General features: G+C 38.5%; 1 protein-coding gene across 8 annotated transcripts in view; it reads right to left on the reverse strand.

The window, feature by feature from the left end:
- Window positions 1-1,552: 1,552 nt before the first annotated feature.
- The window catches only part of RBMS3 (RNA binding motif, single stranded interacting protein 3), a 900,805-nt gene continuing 882,804 nt past the window's right edge, over window positions 1,553-19,553 (reverse strand). For 5 of the 8 annotated variants that reach the window (XM_012732119.1, XM_004692264.2, XM_012732120.1 and 2 more), the window contains 3 exons: window positions 15,565-15,645; window positions 12,952-13,079; window positions 1,553-5,794 (listed from right to left, as the gene is read on the reverse strand). In XM_012732119.1, coding sequence (XP_012587573.1) covers window positions 5,788-5,794; window positions 12,952-13,079; window positions 15,565-15,645 — 216 coding nt within the window. In that variant the 3' untranslated portion in view covers window positions 1,553-5,787. Of the gene's footprint in view, window positions 5,795-12,947; window positions 13,080-15,564; window positions 15,646-19,553 lie in introns of those variants that run through there. The other 3 variants (XM_012732121.1, XM_004692260.2, XM_012732122.1) reach the window with 1 other exon arrangement.

Below are 19,553 nucleotides of genomic sequence, written 5' to 3' on the forward strand. Positions count from 1 at the left end.
ATTGTCATTAATCAATTTTGAGTTGACCTTTTCTACTGGTTCAGATTTCAGTAGTAAACGAAACCAAACAGCTTTCTTTCAAGGGAGATCAAATTCTTTGCTACCGTTTATTTTTCTTTACATTTTGCAAGAAAACAGCCCACTCTCAATTATTCGTGGTAGATGGGGATGGGATGTTATGGATAAGACAAATCCATGGCGAATGATGCACCGGCATGAGTTTCACCAATGACTTTGACCTCCTAGAAGAAACCTAGGCCTGCTAAGAAACAAAATAGACTGATTTTGAATTTTATTTCCAATTGTTTCTTTTACTACCCTTAGGGTGAAAGGACATAGGAGGAAATAGAGCCCAAGGCCTAAGAGTGGAAAAGACAAAACGGATTCACAAAGGAGATAATTAGCCCTTCAACAATTGAGAGTGATTGTATTTCTGCAAGAATCTCTAATTGCAGCAATTATTAATTGGACTGACAACAACAGAAGAATAGTGTGACTCAGAGGTCTAGTGGTTTATCCTGCACGTTCCAAGCTTAATCTCCCCTTTACTTCAATTTTAGAATCCAGTGGAAGAAGCTGTCCATGAAATGTTACCTTGCCACTGACAGCTACAACTAGGTGAGTATTGTGAAGCTATCCATCTTTTTCTGTCCTTTTGACGACGGGGAGCATAGGATGTTGGAGTACAAAACCAAAGATAAGAAGAAGAAATCACCAACCTGGGTGAGCTCCCTTGCTCCCACATCCTAAACGCTCATTGGGGCTACTCGGGGATTTCTCTTTCCACCATTTACACTTTCCTCAACTCTATTTAATCCGACAAGGACAGCCAAGACCAAGAGCACTTGGATTAAGGGACCAATCTCCTATTTAAGACTATCTGTTAAGAAATACTAAATGTTAATTTGATTCAGCTGTCTTCCAGTGCCATAGTGAATGTCATTTGTAAACTGAATTGATTCACTAATGAATCCCATTATCACTCTGCCACAGGAAGGGTAGAATGTAGGGAATCAATGAACTTATTTAAATTCCATCAATCCCTCAGATTGGAGTGAGAGGCTGGCTGTCCCAGTGAGCTCAACATTTTGAAGGCTGCCAGGCACAATAATACAAAAAAAAAAAAAAAAAATCCTTTATTCCCTACTGCAGACAACTTAACAGATCAAAGCTCAATGACATGTTTCGACTTCACTGTGAAGTATGGTTCCTCCAGTGGGCTGAATTTGTTATCCACATACACAAATATTATCCTTCCACTTGATTTCATATTTTCTTTTGGAAACATTTATCACTAAAACCCATTCAAGAATTTCTCTCGGCTTGTCAGTTCATCTGCAGCAGTTTGCACACTCAAATGAAGAATGAGACTGAATCATCTATATTTTTGGCCTCCTGCTAATATTACAATCTGTCTAGACAACCCATTGAAATTTATCTTCAATCATGAAGGCAAAGGTCTTATTTAAATCCAGTCTCACTTTTTCATTCATGGGGGTTTAAAGGCCACTGTCAGAGGTACATGAGTGTATAATAGACATCCAAGTTATTCAAATAAAGGTTTTTTTTTCTTTTTTGAAAAAAAAAATCTAATTTCTTTTGTCGTACATCAGTCGAAATGATCTTAAAGCAGTTTTTTTTTTTTTTTTTTTTTGCAAGGAGTCTATGTATTCTCTAGTTATATCACACTTCTTTCTCCACCCAGTCTTCTGCTCTGGGTCTTCCATCTCTAATATGAGAACTTTTAACACCATGCAGCTTCTCATTAGAAATAAGTGGAAGTGTGTTTTACATGCTTTATGTAAAAGCAAGTCTGTTATAAGCACAGAAGGGACTGATGCCAGGGAAGCGTGGAGACAACAGCTGAATGATTGAAATCTATCAAGGAAATAGTCTAGCCAGACCGGTGTCAGGTCAAGGGATCATTTCTAGAACAGTCTCTCGCTTGCGATATTGAAGACATGCCAGTGTTCGAAGACAAGAGCGACCGATACCTGTTAATGTCACCTTCAGTTCCCTTGGATCCCGTGGTGTCCTCAGGGGACATACCCACACATGAGGCGCTCCCAGTCACTATGCGTGCTCTGCCTCCCAGACGACCCCTTACCACAATGAAAATGAAAGCCCACTCCTCCACTGGCCAGTTAGTTAACATTTAGACAAGGTAAGGTTGATGCCATTGAATTGTGGTTTCAGTTTGTTCTGTGAGGTTGAAGCTAAGTCTTGGCAACTAAAGGAAGTCAAAGGGAAAATCTCAACCGTCCGAATACTCAACGATTCTGTGAACCGGAAATCTTTTACAGGGTGATTATAAGCCAAAGTAGGATTAAATTCACCCTAATATGTATTGCTGATTAAATGAGGATTCTGATGTCTGCATAGCGGAACTCATATCTTGGGTTGTTTTTCAGATAATGTAATGGCACTTAACCACTGCTCACACCCCGCTCTCCCCTATTTAGATTGGATTCTTCAAAGTCACTGGGTAAGACGAGAGATAACGGGAGAAAATATTGAACGTGGGACATTTTTTTTTTCTTTACCTTTCTGGTTTAAAAATAATAAATTGTACAGAATGACATGATAGAAAACTTCCAAACACAAAACACACATGGACAGATAAACTGACAGGTAATTTCCTTTTGCCTTAAATGGCTTAAAAAAATTGAGACCATTGAAATCTCATAGTTGAAAAATGTTGCTGAATGTATAAATAAAGCAGTAGTTCTGATTAGAAACAGAAAGTTACCTAGGCACGCTCATCAGCCACATGGCAGCTACCTCTTAGCCTCATCGTTGGTTTCGTAAATGAGGCTTTCTTTGTATCATGTGATTATTAGTAGTATTTTTTAAAACAGAAACAAAAGAAAGCATGTTGGTTTCTTATTCAAATGAATTATGCCTAGGATAATCCTTATTTATACAAAGAGTTCCGAGAGTGGAAAAGAACAAATGAAACCGCAGTTCTGTCTATGTTTACTTATCCCCCCGCCATTTGGGGTTCACTTCTCAAAGTTACAACTTAGAAACGCCACCCTTCAAATACACGAGAAGCTGAAACATGAACCAGAAGAAAGTACCAATCTAGGATTCACTCCAAGGCCCCGAAAACCATAGGCACGGGTGTGACCAGTTGGAGTTTCTCTGTGACACACGCTGCCTTTTCTTGCATACACATTTTCCTCCAGTTTGGACTGCAAAGGTACAGAGTCACTCTCCAGATTTGAGCTTCCAATCATGGATGGGGTTACAAGTAACAGAACTGAGTCTTCTTTCAACACTTGGCCTTTGCGCATATGTCACATGTCGTGGAACAGTGACAACTTCCTGTGAGGCAAAGTCATTACTCATGTTGACCTAATGGGTATATAATTTCCTTTTAAAATTACTTTTAAAAAGTCTACCCTGGTTCCTTTTACAGTGTGCTTAATACCTTTCCCCGCTCTCTTGTGGGCTAAGAAGGGTCCCTATGACTTGGTTTTGTGAGAAGTGTTTCATCTATTTGCTTCCAGTGAGTTTTTCAGAAAGTAATTCTAGGGCATGGTTCCATTAACAAAGTTCCATTGTTCTTATTTTCAGGTAAAACTTTACAGATTGAACATAGGTTTCCTGCATCAGCTATGTAGCCAATTTTGCTCAGTCAATTTAGTTCATTTTAGACAATGTCTTGCATCACTCTCAATGCAAATACCCCTCCTTTGGCTTTAATGATTGATCAAACCTAATTCTTTTGACTGGTTTTTAATATAAATCATATAATTTCTTTCTTTTTTTTTGATTGTCACCTAGCATTTTAAAAGCTTCCCTAAATTCCACTATTAGAACTTTCAATCTTATTGGTCCTACTTGCCTCAGAGAGTTAAACTGCAGTAAAAAGGTCTATTTTGTCTTTCTTCTGACAACACCAGGATATGGAAAACAAACAGACAAACAAGAAAAGAGGCAAGAAGAAGATAACCCCTTCCCAACTGCAGAGCCAATGTGACTATTCCTGGGAGATACCTGACACAGACTGAGTGCTTAGACAAAACTAAAGGTGTTGGAATTTAGAAGGAAGACTGTTGTTACAAATACAATGAGACCTTTTCAGGAGACCGCTCACCACTTAACAGAACGTCACTAAGTGTGTTTGCGTGTGTTTGTTTTTTGACAAGTGACCTTTCAGGCCACTTGAAAGTGTCTTCAGTTCAAAATTCACTTAAAGAAATTTCAGCCTGTTAAACAGGACTCTTAGATTACTGATGGTCATCAACACAGGTTTTACTATACAAGCGAGTTAGCAAGAAACCAGAAAAGCTTGCAGACTTTCAAGCCATTTGGCTCTATCAGTTCGTATCCCAAACTCTTCAGCTGAAACCACTGAACACAGCAGATGCAAGCTTTCGCTATCAACAGATAAACATTTAAAAAAAAAATTGCAGTGTGTAATACACCAGTGGAAGGTAGTTTAAACAAACGATAACGTAAGAACTGGTCCGGCCATGTAGGTCAAATAAAATTTTCAAAAGGAAAAAAAGAAAACAAAACAACCTTTATCTTCTGGACTGCGATAGGGTGCCACTTCATCTTTGGTATAAAATAGGCCATCCATAGGCTGAATTTGATCACAACTAGGAAAGACTACAGAAATTGTCAACAATTTCTCTATCTATTGCTTTTTTTGTTTTTTTTTTTTTGTTTGTTTGTTTTTTTGTTTTTGCACTTTTTGACCATAAGCTCCTATCTACTTAAGTTTTTTTTTTTAATGCTCTTAAGCTAGGTTTTGCAATGTGACAAGCAAAGCTGACTAAAAACTTTGTAAAGCTCATAAAAAAGACTGCAGATAAAAAGCACTAATGCTCTTGCTAGCGATCACGCTTTGTAAATAAAAAAAATCTGCATTCTGCCCCCCAAACACGCATTATTTCTAATGCAGTTGTTTTTGAACCAACATTAATAACTTTACCGTAAAATGTTTTAGCCTTCTAGAATGATTCAACACTTAAGACAAAGTTCATGAAAAGTCCCAGCATTTTCCCAATTCTTGCAGTTGCCATGGTTTCTTTTATCAACAAATTTTCTTCAAATGAAGAAAAACATTTTCTTTAAACTGTACAGTTTTTTTTCACCCTAAAAACTCATAGTCTTAAACTTCTATGCCAGTTAAAGTCGGCACAATATTTCGATTCTTTCTTGTTTGTCTTTTTTTTTTTTTTAACAAGACGTTGACAGCTTGCCTTGAGAGCCTTTGACGTCCTTAAAATTAAGGCAATTAAGATTCACGATAAACCTTACCTAAATATTTCTAAGAAAAAAAAATAATAAAAAACCCAACTTACAAGATTTTAACAAGAAGGGAAAAAGAAATGCAGCTTAATTTCTTAGGAGGACTTTTTTTTTTTTCCATTTTTGCTGACCTGCCTCTTGACATCAGATTTTCTTTTAAAAAACAAAACAAAACAAAACAAAAAACTATCTACACCTTCTGATAAATTTTGAATTCAAATGTTCTTCCAGATAAAATGTGAACCTTCCATGTTTTTGTTTGGTTGTTATTTTCCCTCTTCTGGGATTTTTTTCTTTAATTAAAAAAAAATGATGGCAAAAATAAATTGTCAGACCACATGAAGGAACCATTTGCACAGCACATAAAAATGCTTTGTTTTCATTAGGTAAAGTAGAAAATTAAAAAAAAAAAAGAAAGAAAAAGCATTCCATTGACGCTTGTGCAAACTGGATGCCAACTTCTTGTCCAATGAAGTCTCTTCATTCAAGGCAAAGTTTCAGACAGACATTCTTCAGTCTTGTTTATGGTCTGTGAAAACAATTGAATAAGAGTGTTCATTGTGTCAAAGCATTTGCAATCACCTCCCTCAGATCCGGTGAGTTCTCCTTAAAAGATGCCAAGCTCTTTCAATATAATGAGGCGATCAAGGGAGTTGTCCAAGCATATTGGGCTTAATAAGGTGTTCAATTCTGCCACTTTCAAGTAAACGCATACGCATTTCCCCATAATATAGCAAGGCTAATAATAGGTGAAGAGTATATTCCAATTCTAAAGTAATAAGTAAAATCAGACAAGCGATTCTCCTTATGTGCATGGAACTTATTTTTCACTGAAGGTGAAATGCAGCTCTCTCCCTGTCTGGAATTCCTTGAGTCATTCTGCCCCCTCAGAATTCCCATGGCTTCATTATTAGCTCAGTCAAGAAATCCACGCACCCAGCTCAGCGCCCAGGCTATAGCAATGGGTTGCATGTTATCTTTGGTATGGACCGAGCACAGTCACGTGAGCCCTGCGGCGGACCAAGTAGGAGGATAGTGGAGTTTTTGTTCATTTCCTCTTCTTGGCACATCCATCTCATCAGGATTTTAATTTCTAGAGAGCAGTGACTGTATTTTACTTTACCAGCTAGCCTGCGATGCTCTAGAAAGGTTACTTTTATTAATTTGCAAAAAGCCCTCCTATGAATTAGGCATGGCTGTTAGAAATCTGATTTACTTGTTCCTAGACTCATGAAAGGAAAGTAATTAGTGGATGGATTGACTATTTCCATGTTTTAATCGATAGTTTAAGACTCTAGAAACACATTTTCTCACTGTGTCACATAGGAAAGTGGAATTTATTTAAGAAAAAAATGCAAAATTTTTATAACAATTATTTTTTTTTGCGGCCGTCATGGCAATACTGGCATATATTTGATCTCTATATACCTTTGCATAATAGACCCTATTTCTAAAACTCTTTCTTGTTCTATACGAACGAAACATTTTATTTCTTGCTTTTCTGTATTTGTTTGGGTTTCAGTCTATGTGCTACCATTTCAATCTGCCACCCTGGTAGTCTTGTGCATTGTGCAGAATGTCTAAAGTACCATTACCTATGCAAGTGTTGCTACCTGAACGGTGTCTAATGCAAAAGGCGACATCAGTTACAGAGGGATTTTCATAAAGGGGGCAGGGGTGGTGGTGGTGGTACCATGTTCCCCAGCCTATATAACCCAGGGTAGAGCTAGAGAAGCCAAATGAAGTTATAGAACACAAAGGCAAATGGGCTGTAGAGAACTCTTGCTAGTCCTATGGCCCAGCTTGCGTCCTGGTACTGCAGGGAAGGAGATGGGTGGAGGAGAGACATGCAGAGGCAATTGTCAGAAACACAATTGACAGTGGCTGACAGTGGCAGCCATTCTCTTGATGTGGTATCTCCTTAATTTCTAGAGAGCAGTGACTGTCTCAGCTTTCTACGATCTGTTTCAGAATCTCTGTCCTATGGTTTCCTGCGAAAAGGTGCCTTAGACCTGTGTCAGGTTTTCGTGTCTCGGAAGCACCACGTTGGCCAACCCTGTTTGTGTATCTACTCGCACGCAGGAGGTGATAATTTGCTGTGTTTTACTGGGAAAAACATGCATCCTTTCCTCTGTGGTCACTGACTCCCTCAAGATTCTTTCACACTGAGTGTCTTTGTGTGCACAGATGATCAGCTCCCCTAGAGAGAACAAATTTGGGCGTACCAGGCTACTCTTGGTTGTACGCTAACACCGCACAGTCCAGAAGTGGCACATGCTCTGGTCCTTACACAGCCATATTTATGATACTGAGATACTTTTCAGTTTAATAATCTTACATAAAGATTTCCTATTGCTCTCTCCCATCTCCAGCTTCACTCTTCCCGCGGTATCATTACTACATGGAGACAAGGGTGGAAAAAAAAAGGGTCACACTTTCCCTCTCCATGGTTGCTAGCTGAAGTCTGAATGAAAAAGGCGTTGCTATTTAAAGAAGCTGAATTCACTCCTGTCCACCTTCTCTGTCCTAGGTGAAGAGTGAGAGCTCATGTTTATAAAAGGCCCGTGGTTTGGCCGATACCCAGAAAATAAAAGACTCCTAAATTTTTAAGGCCAGGCTTCTTGGCAAGATGAATGTTTTAAGGTGAACAACGAGACACTTTTGTAAATAAAATCAGTTTCAACTTAAAAATAGGGATTGATGTGAATGGAAGAATGGATATGAAAACAATTTCTCGGCAAACTGTCAAACAGAAGGTATTAGCACTCACAAGCTTAGAGACATATAAAGATGGTCATCATCGAGGGCACAGACCTGCCCATAATTAACATACAGACAATAAACAGGGAGTTGGTGGTCCTGACAGTTTAGTTACTTAAATTTTGAAGAGAAGGTTTGAAGACATTGGGGTTGAGATAAGGCCTTCTTCTAAGTCAGTATGAGTATTGGAAGAGGAATTGTTTGTTTAAGAACATAGTCATTTTGAACCTTCTCATTCTCCATCCCCTCCTTCTCCCTCGCCTCCTTCCCATCCTCCTCCTGGAAAAAAAAAAATAAAGCAGAGTGAGTAGTTTGGGAAGTACCAACGTGTAATCTTAGAATTCTAAGCTTTCTGAGCTGGAAGAATTTTTGGAATAATCTAGTGATGCTATCACCTCCACTGTTATTCCTGTCTCACATGATGCTCTGTGAAAAGAGGGAGTTTGGGAAAGCTGCATACCACACGGTCACACAGGGATACCCAGAGGTAAGCTAACCATGTGCTGAGGCCACCCACAAAGAAGGATACCATATAAAGCAAGCAAACAAACAAACAAACAAAAACAACCTCTTTCATGAAATAATTTCTTGTTGACAACCAAGATTTTGTTTAAAAATCTCTTAGAATTCCAAAGGGGAAGGGGACTTCTTACTCTAATCTATCAGGAAGAAAAGAAGAAAAAAAAAAAATGGAAGGAAGTATTTATCTTGTCCTCTATGAGATCATAATCTTTAGCATTTTAATGGTGCTGAAGAGAATTAAGAAAACATTTCTTTTTAGGTTAGCTTCATAGTGCTGCACTTTATCCCCATGTGCCACCGGGGGGGGGGGCATCATTTTATGTTAAGCATTTAAGGGGGAGGCTTTAAATCCTCCCTCAGACCTAGAAACGCAACCTGTGTTTTCTGGAGCACTCTGATCTACCTCTGCTTTTATGGAAGACAAGAAGTGTCCCGCATTGAGTGACGCCCACTATGTGGCAATGTTGGACTCTGAGCCGAGGACTTCTGAAGTTAAACTCTGAACACTCACACATTTTTCACATCTTTGTTACTTTGAAGATTTCTAATAGCACAAAGAAAACTGAAATCCCTTAGCACGGAATTTGAATTTGGACACAACTTCCCAAATCAACCACATTTCTAACTTTTGGATCAGAGTCCAAAGTCCCTTTGGTATTGGTGACCTCTGTGGGCCATAAGGGGAAAAAGCAAACAAAGGTGAAGATTTGTTTTGGTTTAGAAAGTGGAATATGTCCCATTGAAATATTTGCCATTGTAGCTCGGTATTAGAACACTTTGATTCATTCGTACATCACTTACATTTCTCCTACAACTGTCTCGAGTGATGTCTGTAATTTATTTCAAAGTATTTTTCATGTACATTTTATGGTGTTAAACACAGTGGAATGGGTTAAGGTAGTTTTCAGTGGGATTCAGCTACTCTAATATGTACTTCACACCCCACAGGAGGTCAGAGATCATTAAATGAGAAAGGCCAGTGGTTTGTAAAAGTGTTTGAAATTATCCATATCTCAATTAGCATAATGATTGCTAGAAATGGTTGCTTGATGAAAGTAGCAGGCATGTTCATTAGCACAATGATGCCGAAATGTGCTGTCATTTGGGGAAATTTAGAGTATTCAACAAGATAACGTGGACTGGCTGAAATAGTTGAGCGACACTCCCCGTGCTGCAGGAAAGCTGGCAAGAAAGCAGGGGACCTTTGATTTTATAGCTTGAGGGCTATTGCTTGAGGATCTGTGGCAAAACAAGACTTTCACAGAGTAGATTTCTGGCTGCTTCTGTGAAGATAACAGAGCCCTACATCCCGGAAAAGTTCAAGGACAACCTGAGTGAATTTCTTATGTAAAATGCATTAAGACTATTTAAAAGTACTGATCTGGAGTTTTATTACATGTATAGAGCAAGCTGTACAAATTGTTTTCTACCTGTTCTAGTGAATGTGTCTTTTAAAAAAAAATGTTGTGGGGGTGTTCTGGCATCTCTCACAGTTTTCCCAGGGACATGAACGAAACAATTAGTGTTCATTTCTCCTTGTCTTCCTTGAATGGTTCTGAAAAATCTCTTGCCTTACCGTGACACAGGTCAGCTTTCTCTAGCTGAAACTCTTAACAACTTGGGTAGAGTCACATTATTCTCTTCATTTGATATAATTGCAAAAGTGATTGCTAATCCACAAGTTGATTTAGGATAGTGATTTTGTTTTCATCCCATGTTTTCGGTTGCCGTTTCAAGTCAAAACTCCTAACACTCGGTAGCGTGTCAGACAGAGGACGCTGACAATACAGATACAACCTGTTGAAAATTTTCTCCAGGTTTACAGAAATGTGCACACGTCAATGCAAGTGGTTTTCCATGTCATTCATATGAAATGTTCTGGGGTCCTTCCACCTCTGGATGTTGCGGCATTGAGCCTGCCCTGTGGAATGTCCTGTATCGATCACAGGTTCATGTGTGAGAGCAAAACGAAAATTCCTGCAAACCAGGAACCCTTTACCATAATTTCAACCTCTTGGACAACATGGGATGGAGGATTTTATTCCCTGATTTATTGTTATCTTCAGAAAGCTTAGCTCTCTGAGCCATAAGAGTCCATGCTTTAATTTAAGGCATGTAAGCCTGATGCGCCAATAGCTTTAAAAAATACAGATACTTAAAGCTTTTTTTCCTAGGTAGAGTCAGACTTTGCCAACTATTTCAGACTATCGCTGCTTCAAATTGACTCTGTAAGAGGAATTAAATTCGTTGTCTTCTCAAATCATGCCCTCCTGGGCTTTTATTTGCTGGCATCAATAACTCTATCACCTTGCTTCAAAATTTAAAGTCCTGCTTTTCTTTTTCTCCAGACTACCCCCTCTGCCACCATCACCGTTGACGCCCCCATTCTTCTCTTGTCTGAACCGTTGCAGCGACAGAACGGTTCCACTGTTTCCAATCCATTATTCGCTTCTTATGGAAGAACAAAGGGACTGCTCTCTGGGTACATCGAGTTGTTGCTGATTATTACAATCTGGATGCAGTTGTTTCCTCACACTTTTTATTACCCTGCATCCATTCATCAAAGCAACTCTCTGAGCTTTCCCAACCCTGGTCTTTGGTCAGGCTCTTACTCCACCTGGAACACTCTTTGAGCCGATAAGACCCAGTTCCTGTTGCCACACCTGTGGTAGAACTTACCCACCCAAGAAAACATAAATGCACTCTCTTTATAGTTCTTCAAAGAGGGACTTGTTTACTTTCTTCCTTGCAGAATACAAAACCTGTCCAGGTGGAGAAGAAACCCTTATATTTGATCATAAACTTCTAAGGGCAGGGTGTCTGTCGTCTGTCTCCTAGCACAAAACTTGACATGACTCTGGGTGCTCTAAGGGAACTCGGCTAGGATACAGGTGGACAGAGTGCAGGGGCCCACGAGAGGAAGAAAAACTCTCTCTCTCTGGGTCTAAATCTCCGCCAAATTAGTTTCTGGTTATCTTTCATACCCAGGTCTATGTGACAGTTCTCCCCTTGTGTCAAATCTAACCCAGTCACTTTTTATCACAAGAATCTTTTTACATAATCTACATGCTGTTCTATTTCTTTGATTATATGCTGTTAGATGGATCCACCATCCTGAGTCTACTAGTAGAAAGTCAACGTTAAGAGGCTCTTCCACTGCTCTTGCTTTATCTACAATATAGCCGTCACATATAGATACCTATCAACAGTTGTCAGTTAGATGGAGCAAAACACCTTTTTAATTACTGCAAACTTCACTGAACTGTTAAGTCATGTGTTCTACTAATGTTAGAATTTAATTTGCCAGAGTGACCTTAGAATCACATACAGAAGATTCCATTACCTTGATTATTCTTCCAGCAACAAACATCCCTGTCATCTCAGCATTCATATTTGAAGCTAAAGGATTATGATACAGAGAACAATATTCTGCACTTAGGAAGGATCATGTGGGAATTCTCTATTCTCCAAGACTTTGAGATGTATATAAAAAGTAGACTACTTTGCGTGATAAGACAACTGTATATAGAATGCATTTTTGATAATCCCATGAGTTTCAATCAAGAGCTTTCAAATTTTAGTCTACATGATTACATAACACAAAGGCAACTGTTTGCTGATAAGTGCTTCGAGATTTTTTCAGAGTATCTGACTACCTGAATTTCGCTTTGCCATTTATTTTCTAATAAGATTTTCTTCTTTGTTGTTCTATAAATTAATGCCCTTTGCCACGGATCATTTTATTGGGTTTTCAGAGCAACCCCGCAAGGGGGGGGATACTGTGTTACTGTCTTCAGCTAAGAAAGAGGAAACTGAGACCAAAACATAGAGAGACATTATGCAGTTTGAGTGGGGATACTAGAAATTTCTCAGAAATACGTGCGGTAGCTCTTTTAAATAAAAAATGGCTAACATGCCCCTCTGTGTAACAAAGCTTTTTGGTAGTTAATGTTTACATTAATCCTGGGCTTCTGTGTGACTTGATGTGGTTATCTGGGGCAGTAGGTAGTGAATCACAAACAAAATTGGAAAATACAGGCCATTTGGGCTTCTTCCCTTGCTGTTCTTTGAATTTTGTGACTTCGTGTGAGTAAGTCTTTGGAAGATCCAAAAACACTTGGATCAGTGGCTTACGTCACTCAGTCAGCAGCTAAGTAGCATCTAGAATCAAGGTGGAGACATGGCCCAGTGGCTCACTTCAGTTGCTTGAGCAAGTCCAGTCAAGAGCAGAAGAACCATTCAACAAAGGTCAGTTCTACTTGCCAAAGTATATAATCGTGAATTAAATAAATACACTAATTTGGAGCTGGTCTGTATTGCAGCAAAAGCTAATAGATACAACATGCTAGGGTGCTGTCCAGATGGCAGATCTTAAGGGAAAGGGCTTAGTATAGTCAAACTTACTTAGACTGTTGATAAGAATATGCAGGTGCGTGTTCACTGGATGTGTCCACTGCTATCTGTTGCTGCTGACCGCTCGTGTCCTGGGACGAAGGTGCCACTGTCTGGGGAGAGGTATCAGCAACGACACCCTAAGGAGGCAAATCAAAACAGAAAGCCTTATTGGCCTCAGCGAATACCCCTCTTCTCTTTGGCTTGAGTAAAGTTACTCTTGGCTACTAGACGTTTCTATGGAAGAAAACCTCAGAGCACATTGCAATCAGGGCTGATAAATTTATCTCCATGAGCTGCCAAGAACTAACTTCCTAACCTTATCATCAGATGTCCTTGGAGCAGTCAAGTGATCAGAAAATTATTTCACTCATACTTTGAGCTTTTAAGTTGAGATTGTAACAGACAAATAATGGTAATAAAAACAACAAACTTCACATGGGAAGTTTTCCTACAAAAACTTGCACACTCTAACATTTTCCTGGGGTAGCATAACTGCTCTATGTGTGATATGATGGAATAATGGGCTCTGATCTTAAAACAAAACAAAACAAAACAAAAACAAACAAACAAACAAAACCCCCAAAAAACCTAAGCAGACTTTGGGATTCTTTGAAATGGGCACCATTAATTAGGTTTTCCCATCAGCTATTTGATTTCTGTTATTTTATTCTGATTTCCAAAACATGGACTGCAGTTCATTTAGAGGTTTCAGTGAAAGAAACAAACATCCTTAATTGCGTGTTCTCCTCCCTCATCCTTTCAATGTCTTAGGCTCACAGGAGACAAGAAAATGCATGACTGGAGCTGGTTATCGTTAGGAATGTTTGTTGGGTTTTGAGAGGGAGAAGGGTGATTTTATTTGGTAGTTGATACGTCTAAAAAGGGCATCTATCAGAAAGCATTCTTTCTTAATGGAAAGAATTTAAGAATACTAAGGCGATTTTCTTTATCGCCTTAGTAGGTACCTGTCGCAATGTCTGGTGTCAAAAGCTCTTGCTGAGTGCTGTTTCTAAATAAAGACCCCTAAAATTTTCCTGAGAATCTGAACATACTATAACAATTGATTTTTTCCCCCTTCCTAAATTACTGTTGGGTATTATGCATTTTTGTCACCTCTTACCAGCATTTATTGGTGTGGGTACTGTGAATTGTCAAGTGTGTTTTTACATGGGAGATGAATCGGTCATTTTTCTAATAAGCACAAATTCAAGGCAATATATCAGAGCATAATCTTTTTTCAGTGAAAGACTTCTTTTTAAATTTCAGATTTCACTGCAATTAGAATGCAATAAGAATGGCTATGGAATGTTTCTCATTATTTCATAGTTTTCCAAATGCCCCGTTTCTGAATATCAGCATATACATTTAGTGTAGACAGAGAGAACTGTAGGTATATGACAGAGACATATGCTTAAAGGATCAATGGTCACCAGATTCATAATTTTCTGATGACCTCAATTCTTTTTGATAGCTACATGCAACATGTATTTTAATCACAGTCTTGAAATTCTGAAAAGTCAATTAAAATCTGTTCACTCTTGACATCTCCTTTGAGATCACTTCTCTGAAACATATGAAGAGTTTAGAAATAGCACATCCTTAGTGCTAGTAAACATTTGTCATATACTAAAGGCAAACAAGATGAAAACAAGCAAACAGAGATCTAGAAGCATATGTGTCTAAGAGTTTTATCACCATCCACAGAGCTTCCTTTCTAAGAGTTTTATCACCATCCACAGAGCTTCCTATGAAGCTTACGGATTTATCCAGTAAAATCACAAGTATAGGAATGGAATCTCCCCAATGGAAAGAGAGAAGGGGCGGGACAGAATTTCCATCAAGGAAGTGCTGACTTCATCATACCCGTGGCCCACAGCGATGGTTATGTAGTGTAACCTTTGTTTTTGTCTGCAGGATACCACAAACCACAGCATTAATCTTTCTAATCTTAAGATTAGAATCACCTGATTTAAAAAAAAAAAAAAAACTGCTGTCCAGTTTCTATCTCAGAACCTCTGAAGATAGGAAACAGGCATCACTGATTTTTAAGTTCCTGAAATAAATTATAAATTGAATGTTCAGAAAAGTTCTACAGCCAGTCCAACACCTCTTAAAATTAAAGTGCACATGCTCATTCAGCCTGGGTGGTGTCTGAGAGTTTCCACTTCTGACATGGAAACATGGATGTTGATGACGCTGGCCCAGGAACCACAGCTTGAGTAACAGGTGCAAGAACGAGCTCATTCAAATGATTGCGCTCTATGTCCCCTGCTACTGCCATTCATGAGTATTTACAGTTAGCATTTAAATGGGGCAATAATTCAGTCTCCGATCTTTTCTCTAAATATGAAAACAGTAGTCCCCTCATACCGTTAAAGCAAATTAGTTTATTTCATTTCCAAAGCTAAAACAGGCTTGTTCAAGTAAAGGTATATACTTTAATATGCGTAAGCTGATAAACACAACTATGAGAACAGTCCACAAATCACATAGAAAAACCCCTTGGTGATGCTCAGGGGACACCGTATGCACCCGGGATTTTATGCCAGGATAATGCCCTAACATCTAGCATTATCCATTAGGCACCCCTAACATCTTTCCATGAGGCAGAGGCAGACTTACTTCAATAGACACAGCTGTCGGAGGCACGGGCGTGTACTGGGGGATGTAGGTCCCTTGCATGGGTGCGGCAGCAGTCATATACTAGAGGGAATCAAAGAAAAATGCAGGTGAACTTGGGATTGCAACCAGGGAGAAAGGAGCGAGCACTTGACACTGCTGTATGACCCATTCCAACCCAGATTCAAGTTTACTTCTATTTTCACCACCATCAGCAGAGAATGATCTTTGCTTAACAAGTCAATGCCAAGAGCAGCCCACCTTCACAGTATCAGTGGGGTCAACGTGGCTTCACTCCCACTTACTGAGCCTTTTCAAGCCTTCTAGATCAGATCTCAAACATTTACTTTCATCGGTTAAAACGTAAACTCTTCTGTGAGGCCAGTGATGTCTTTTTCTTTCACGCATTTCATTGCTAATACCTATCACGTAGTAGGCTCTCAACAAATTGTTGAATGAATGAATCATCACTTTGTTAGGAACAATTTCTTTCCTAACTTAAAATCAGAAAAAGAATACAAGATAAACTTGTATGGCAACATTCAGAATTGGCGCATGTTATCTATTATCACTTTTTGTATGTGCAAAAAATAGAGGATTGAGGATTATGTTGAAGTCCCTTTTGAGCCCTTCCCCCATTCAAGTCTCATGCCACTGTCAATATCTTCATCAGCTCCTTCAATTCTCCAAATTTTCTTTATCTGGATAAACAATGAAACAGTCTCTACTCATTTTTCACTAAGTGGTAGGATTCAGTAACATTTGTATTGGGAAATAATATGGCTTTTTGCACTGTAGAGTGTCTTCTCTGAATTACTTGCTCATCTATATAAGCACATGCTATCATCTATATTCTTACTTCTAATATACATTGCCCAGGCCAATTCAAAGTTCTACTTTTCGGGAATGTGATTTTCTATAAAATCAACTACATTTCTGAATCTCTAAACTTGACCAACACCGTAGAACTTCAGAATAAGCTAATGAAGAGGGAGTTTCTCAATTTATAATGGTTTCCATAGAAATCACAAGCCTGATTCATTTTTTTTTTCCTTTTAGACTTATTTTTTTATGCATACAGAACTGGGATACAGGCCAGAGGTATGCAGAATGAGAGGATTCACCAGAGAAAGAGTGAGGAGCAGAAAAAGCAGATTGACAAAGTACACTTCTGACTGGAGCAGCAGGTGAGACAGGAGAGGTCTACTGTGCCATGTGGATCACCTCCCAGGCCGAGAATCGAACTTGCACTGAAGCAGCTGCAGCTAGCTTTGCATTGCTGCTCTTTAATTCACTGGACCACCAAGGAGGGTCCACAAGTTGGATTCTTTATTCTGAGTTTGTTAAGTATGAAGACCATACATACATATGCAAAATCCAAATTAATATGTCTTGTGTCTTGGTACTTTCATCTTTAAGAGACATGTTGAATCAGAATCAAGAGAAATATCTGAATGGAGAGGAAATATTTCAATGAAAGGGAAATATATAAATGAAGATTATTTCATCAGCTGTTCCATAATCATGAAGATTTATACTAGCAAGGCAACTTTGTAAAAAAAAAAAAAAAAAAAAAACAACATTGTAAACCAAATCGAAGCACTGTCCTACCATATCTATTTGCTAAAATAAAGACAGATGTAATGAAACAACTCTAAATTAAATAGACCGTATTGCCAGCTGTGATCCATGTGTTATTACAAGTAACCACCGAACACGAGTCCTATCTATACAAATATAACAACCTGAAACTTAGACCAAGAGCAATTGCTTGAAAGGTCCTGTGATATTACTAATTGATCTTTATAGCTAAAAGCTAAAAGAGATTCCATTCCCTGTCCTCTTTATGTTCGCAACATTCATCTGTCTTCTGTTCTACAGCATTGTCCAGACGGGCCTCTCCTTCAAGGCGTGGGCCAGGCTGCACTCCATCACCCATACAGCACACAATGTACGCTTTTCAATAAATCATTGTTCCATGGCTTGATAAAAGTAAACAGAAGCACAACAGGTAAAGCCTTCTATTTCCAGTTATAAATCTTACATGCCTTTTTGTCAACGATAATTCTGAGCTCAATGTAGATATTAATTTTGTCACCCCATAATATGTTTGTATAACCTTTACACAGATACTTTAGTAAACTCTGTTTGTCATTGTTGTGCTCCGAAGGGGGCAATAAGCATACAGTATCTGCTGCTAATCATTTTTGAACTGAAATCGAGAGTCATATTTCAGTCTAGGAACTGATGTCCCTCAGTGGATGCCAGCTTCATCGAGGAAAAAAAAAAAAATTCTGTGTTGCCGTGTACCTGCTCTATGCTGCATAACATATTTTTTTTTTTGACATTGAGATATAACTGACAACTGAGAAATCATATATTATAGACACCTAAATATAGGTGACTCCAATAGCATTTCTAAAGCTGTATTGTGGTATCCGTGCGTGCCTGCATGCATCTGGCCTATATGTTCTCAGAACTAGTGTGCTAAAGACCACATGCTGGGAAATATTTCTTTAATTGAATCTCTCAAAAAATCATACACATGTAGCAAGTGTGAATATATATTTACTAAGGTTGAATTTATCTAAGCACAGAGTTGACTCTGCTATGACTTGTGTTCTACCTTTTGGTCATAGTTTTCAAAAATTTGATATAGATGAACAAAAGGACACTCTGATTCCATGATTAGTGATTACACACTCTGAAGCTGGGCCTAAGTGGGAATGGGTGTCTGTTGCTTGAGAGTGAGGGTGACTGGCACCCATCTCTACTCTGATCCCCTCCTCCACTGTCTGTCTCTCTAAGGAGACTTGTTTCTGTGAACAAGAGTTAGCAACACATCCTGGGCCCATGCGAGTGATAGTCTCTATCTCCGTGACACTCTACCTCATCGCTGGGCATCCCTTTTATCATGTAGTTAGTGAAAAAGGGTGTTTGTGTGGGTATGTGTGAGAAAGAGAGGAAAGAGTTTCTTTCCTTAGCTAAACTTCTTCAAATGACTCTAACTTCCTCAAATCTTCATCTGTGTTTTGGTCAGGAAACTGAATCAGTGAATCTTCACACCTCTCAGGACATTGAGGGTGCTATGCACATCACCAAAAGTGGTGCAGATTCATGGACTGATGTTCTCTCCCAAAAAAAAAAATGTGCATTACAGAGACTAGTCTCCTACTTAGAAACTGATAATCGGAATAAACTCCAGTTCTTCTGACCCTTGATTCTGCACAGTTTTTGTTCAACTTCATTATCTTTGAAATTAAATTAGGTCCTTAGAGCTTCCATTTTATCATCCTGATGTAATAGAGATATCAAATTGTTTTTTTTTTTACTAAATGACTTTAATAATTGGAGTTTCAATTAAGAAATATAGAAATGATATATCTTTGATTAACATTTTCATTGCCATTTCCACATTTTTTTAAATGTTCACTTTATAGTTAGAGAACCTAATTTTCTTCTAAGTGGGCAACTCCCTATGCTTCACTTATATCATAACTGGATTTTGATTTTATATGTGGCTGCTTGTCTGAACAGAACCGACAGTGATTTATAGTATCTGAGCATATATGAGATCAGCTGAATGTGTCTATTTGTCTGTTTTTAAGGAAAAATGATACTTTGGATGCCTTCTTTTTTGGTCATCATAAACAAACTTACTAGACAAACTTGAGTTTGAATAGACAAAGTTTGAAAATTAATTGCAGATTCATTTTATAAAGGCCATGCAATGGGGTTTTAATGTCCCTTAAGACTATTATCTCTTGATAAAGTTTTTGCAATAAAACTCCATGGTAGATACAGATTTCTAGAGTAAAGCCTCAGTAAGTGTCAATCTTGTGACATTAGGAGCAAGTACTTGCAGGAAATGACTACAGCTATGTGTAAGATCAACTCTCAGCTTTAGGCAATTGGTGACAAATAACTCTGAACTTTCTCGGCAAGCACAGTTTGATTTCCTTAAGAGCACAGATAAACTCCAGTCAGACATA

This window comes from Condylura cristata, unplaced genomic scaffold (genome assembly GCF_000260355.1).
Source record: "Condylura cristata isolate star-nosed mole 26May11 unplaced genomic scaffold, ConCri1.0 scaffold00033, whole genome shotgun sequence".
NCBI lineage: Eukaryota > Metazoa > Chordata > Mammalia > Eulipotyphla > Talpidae > Condylura > Condylura cristata.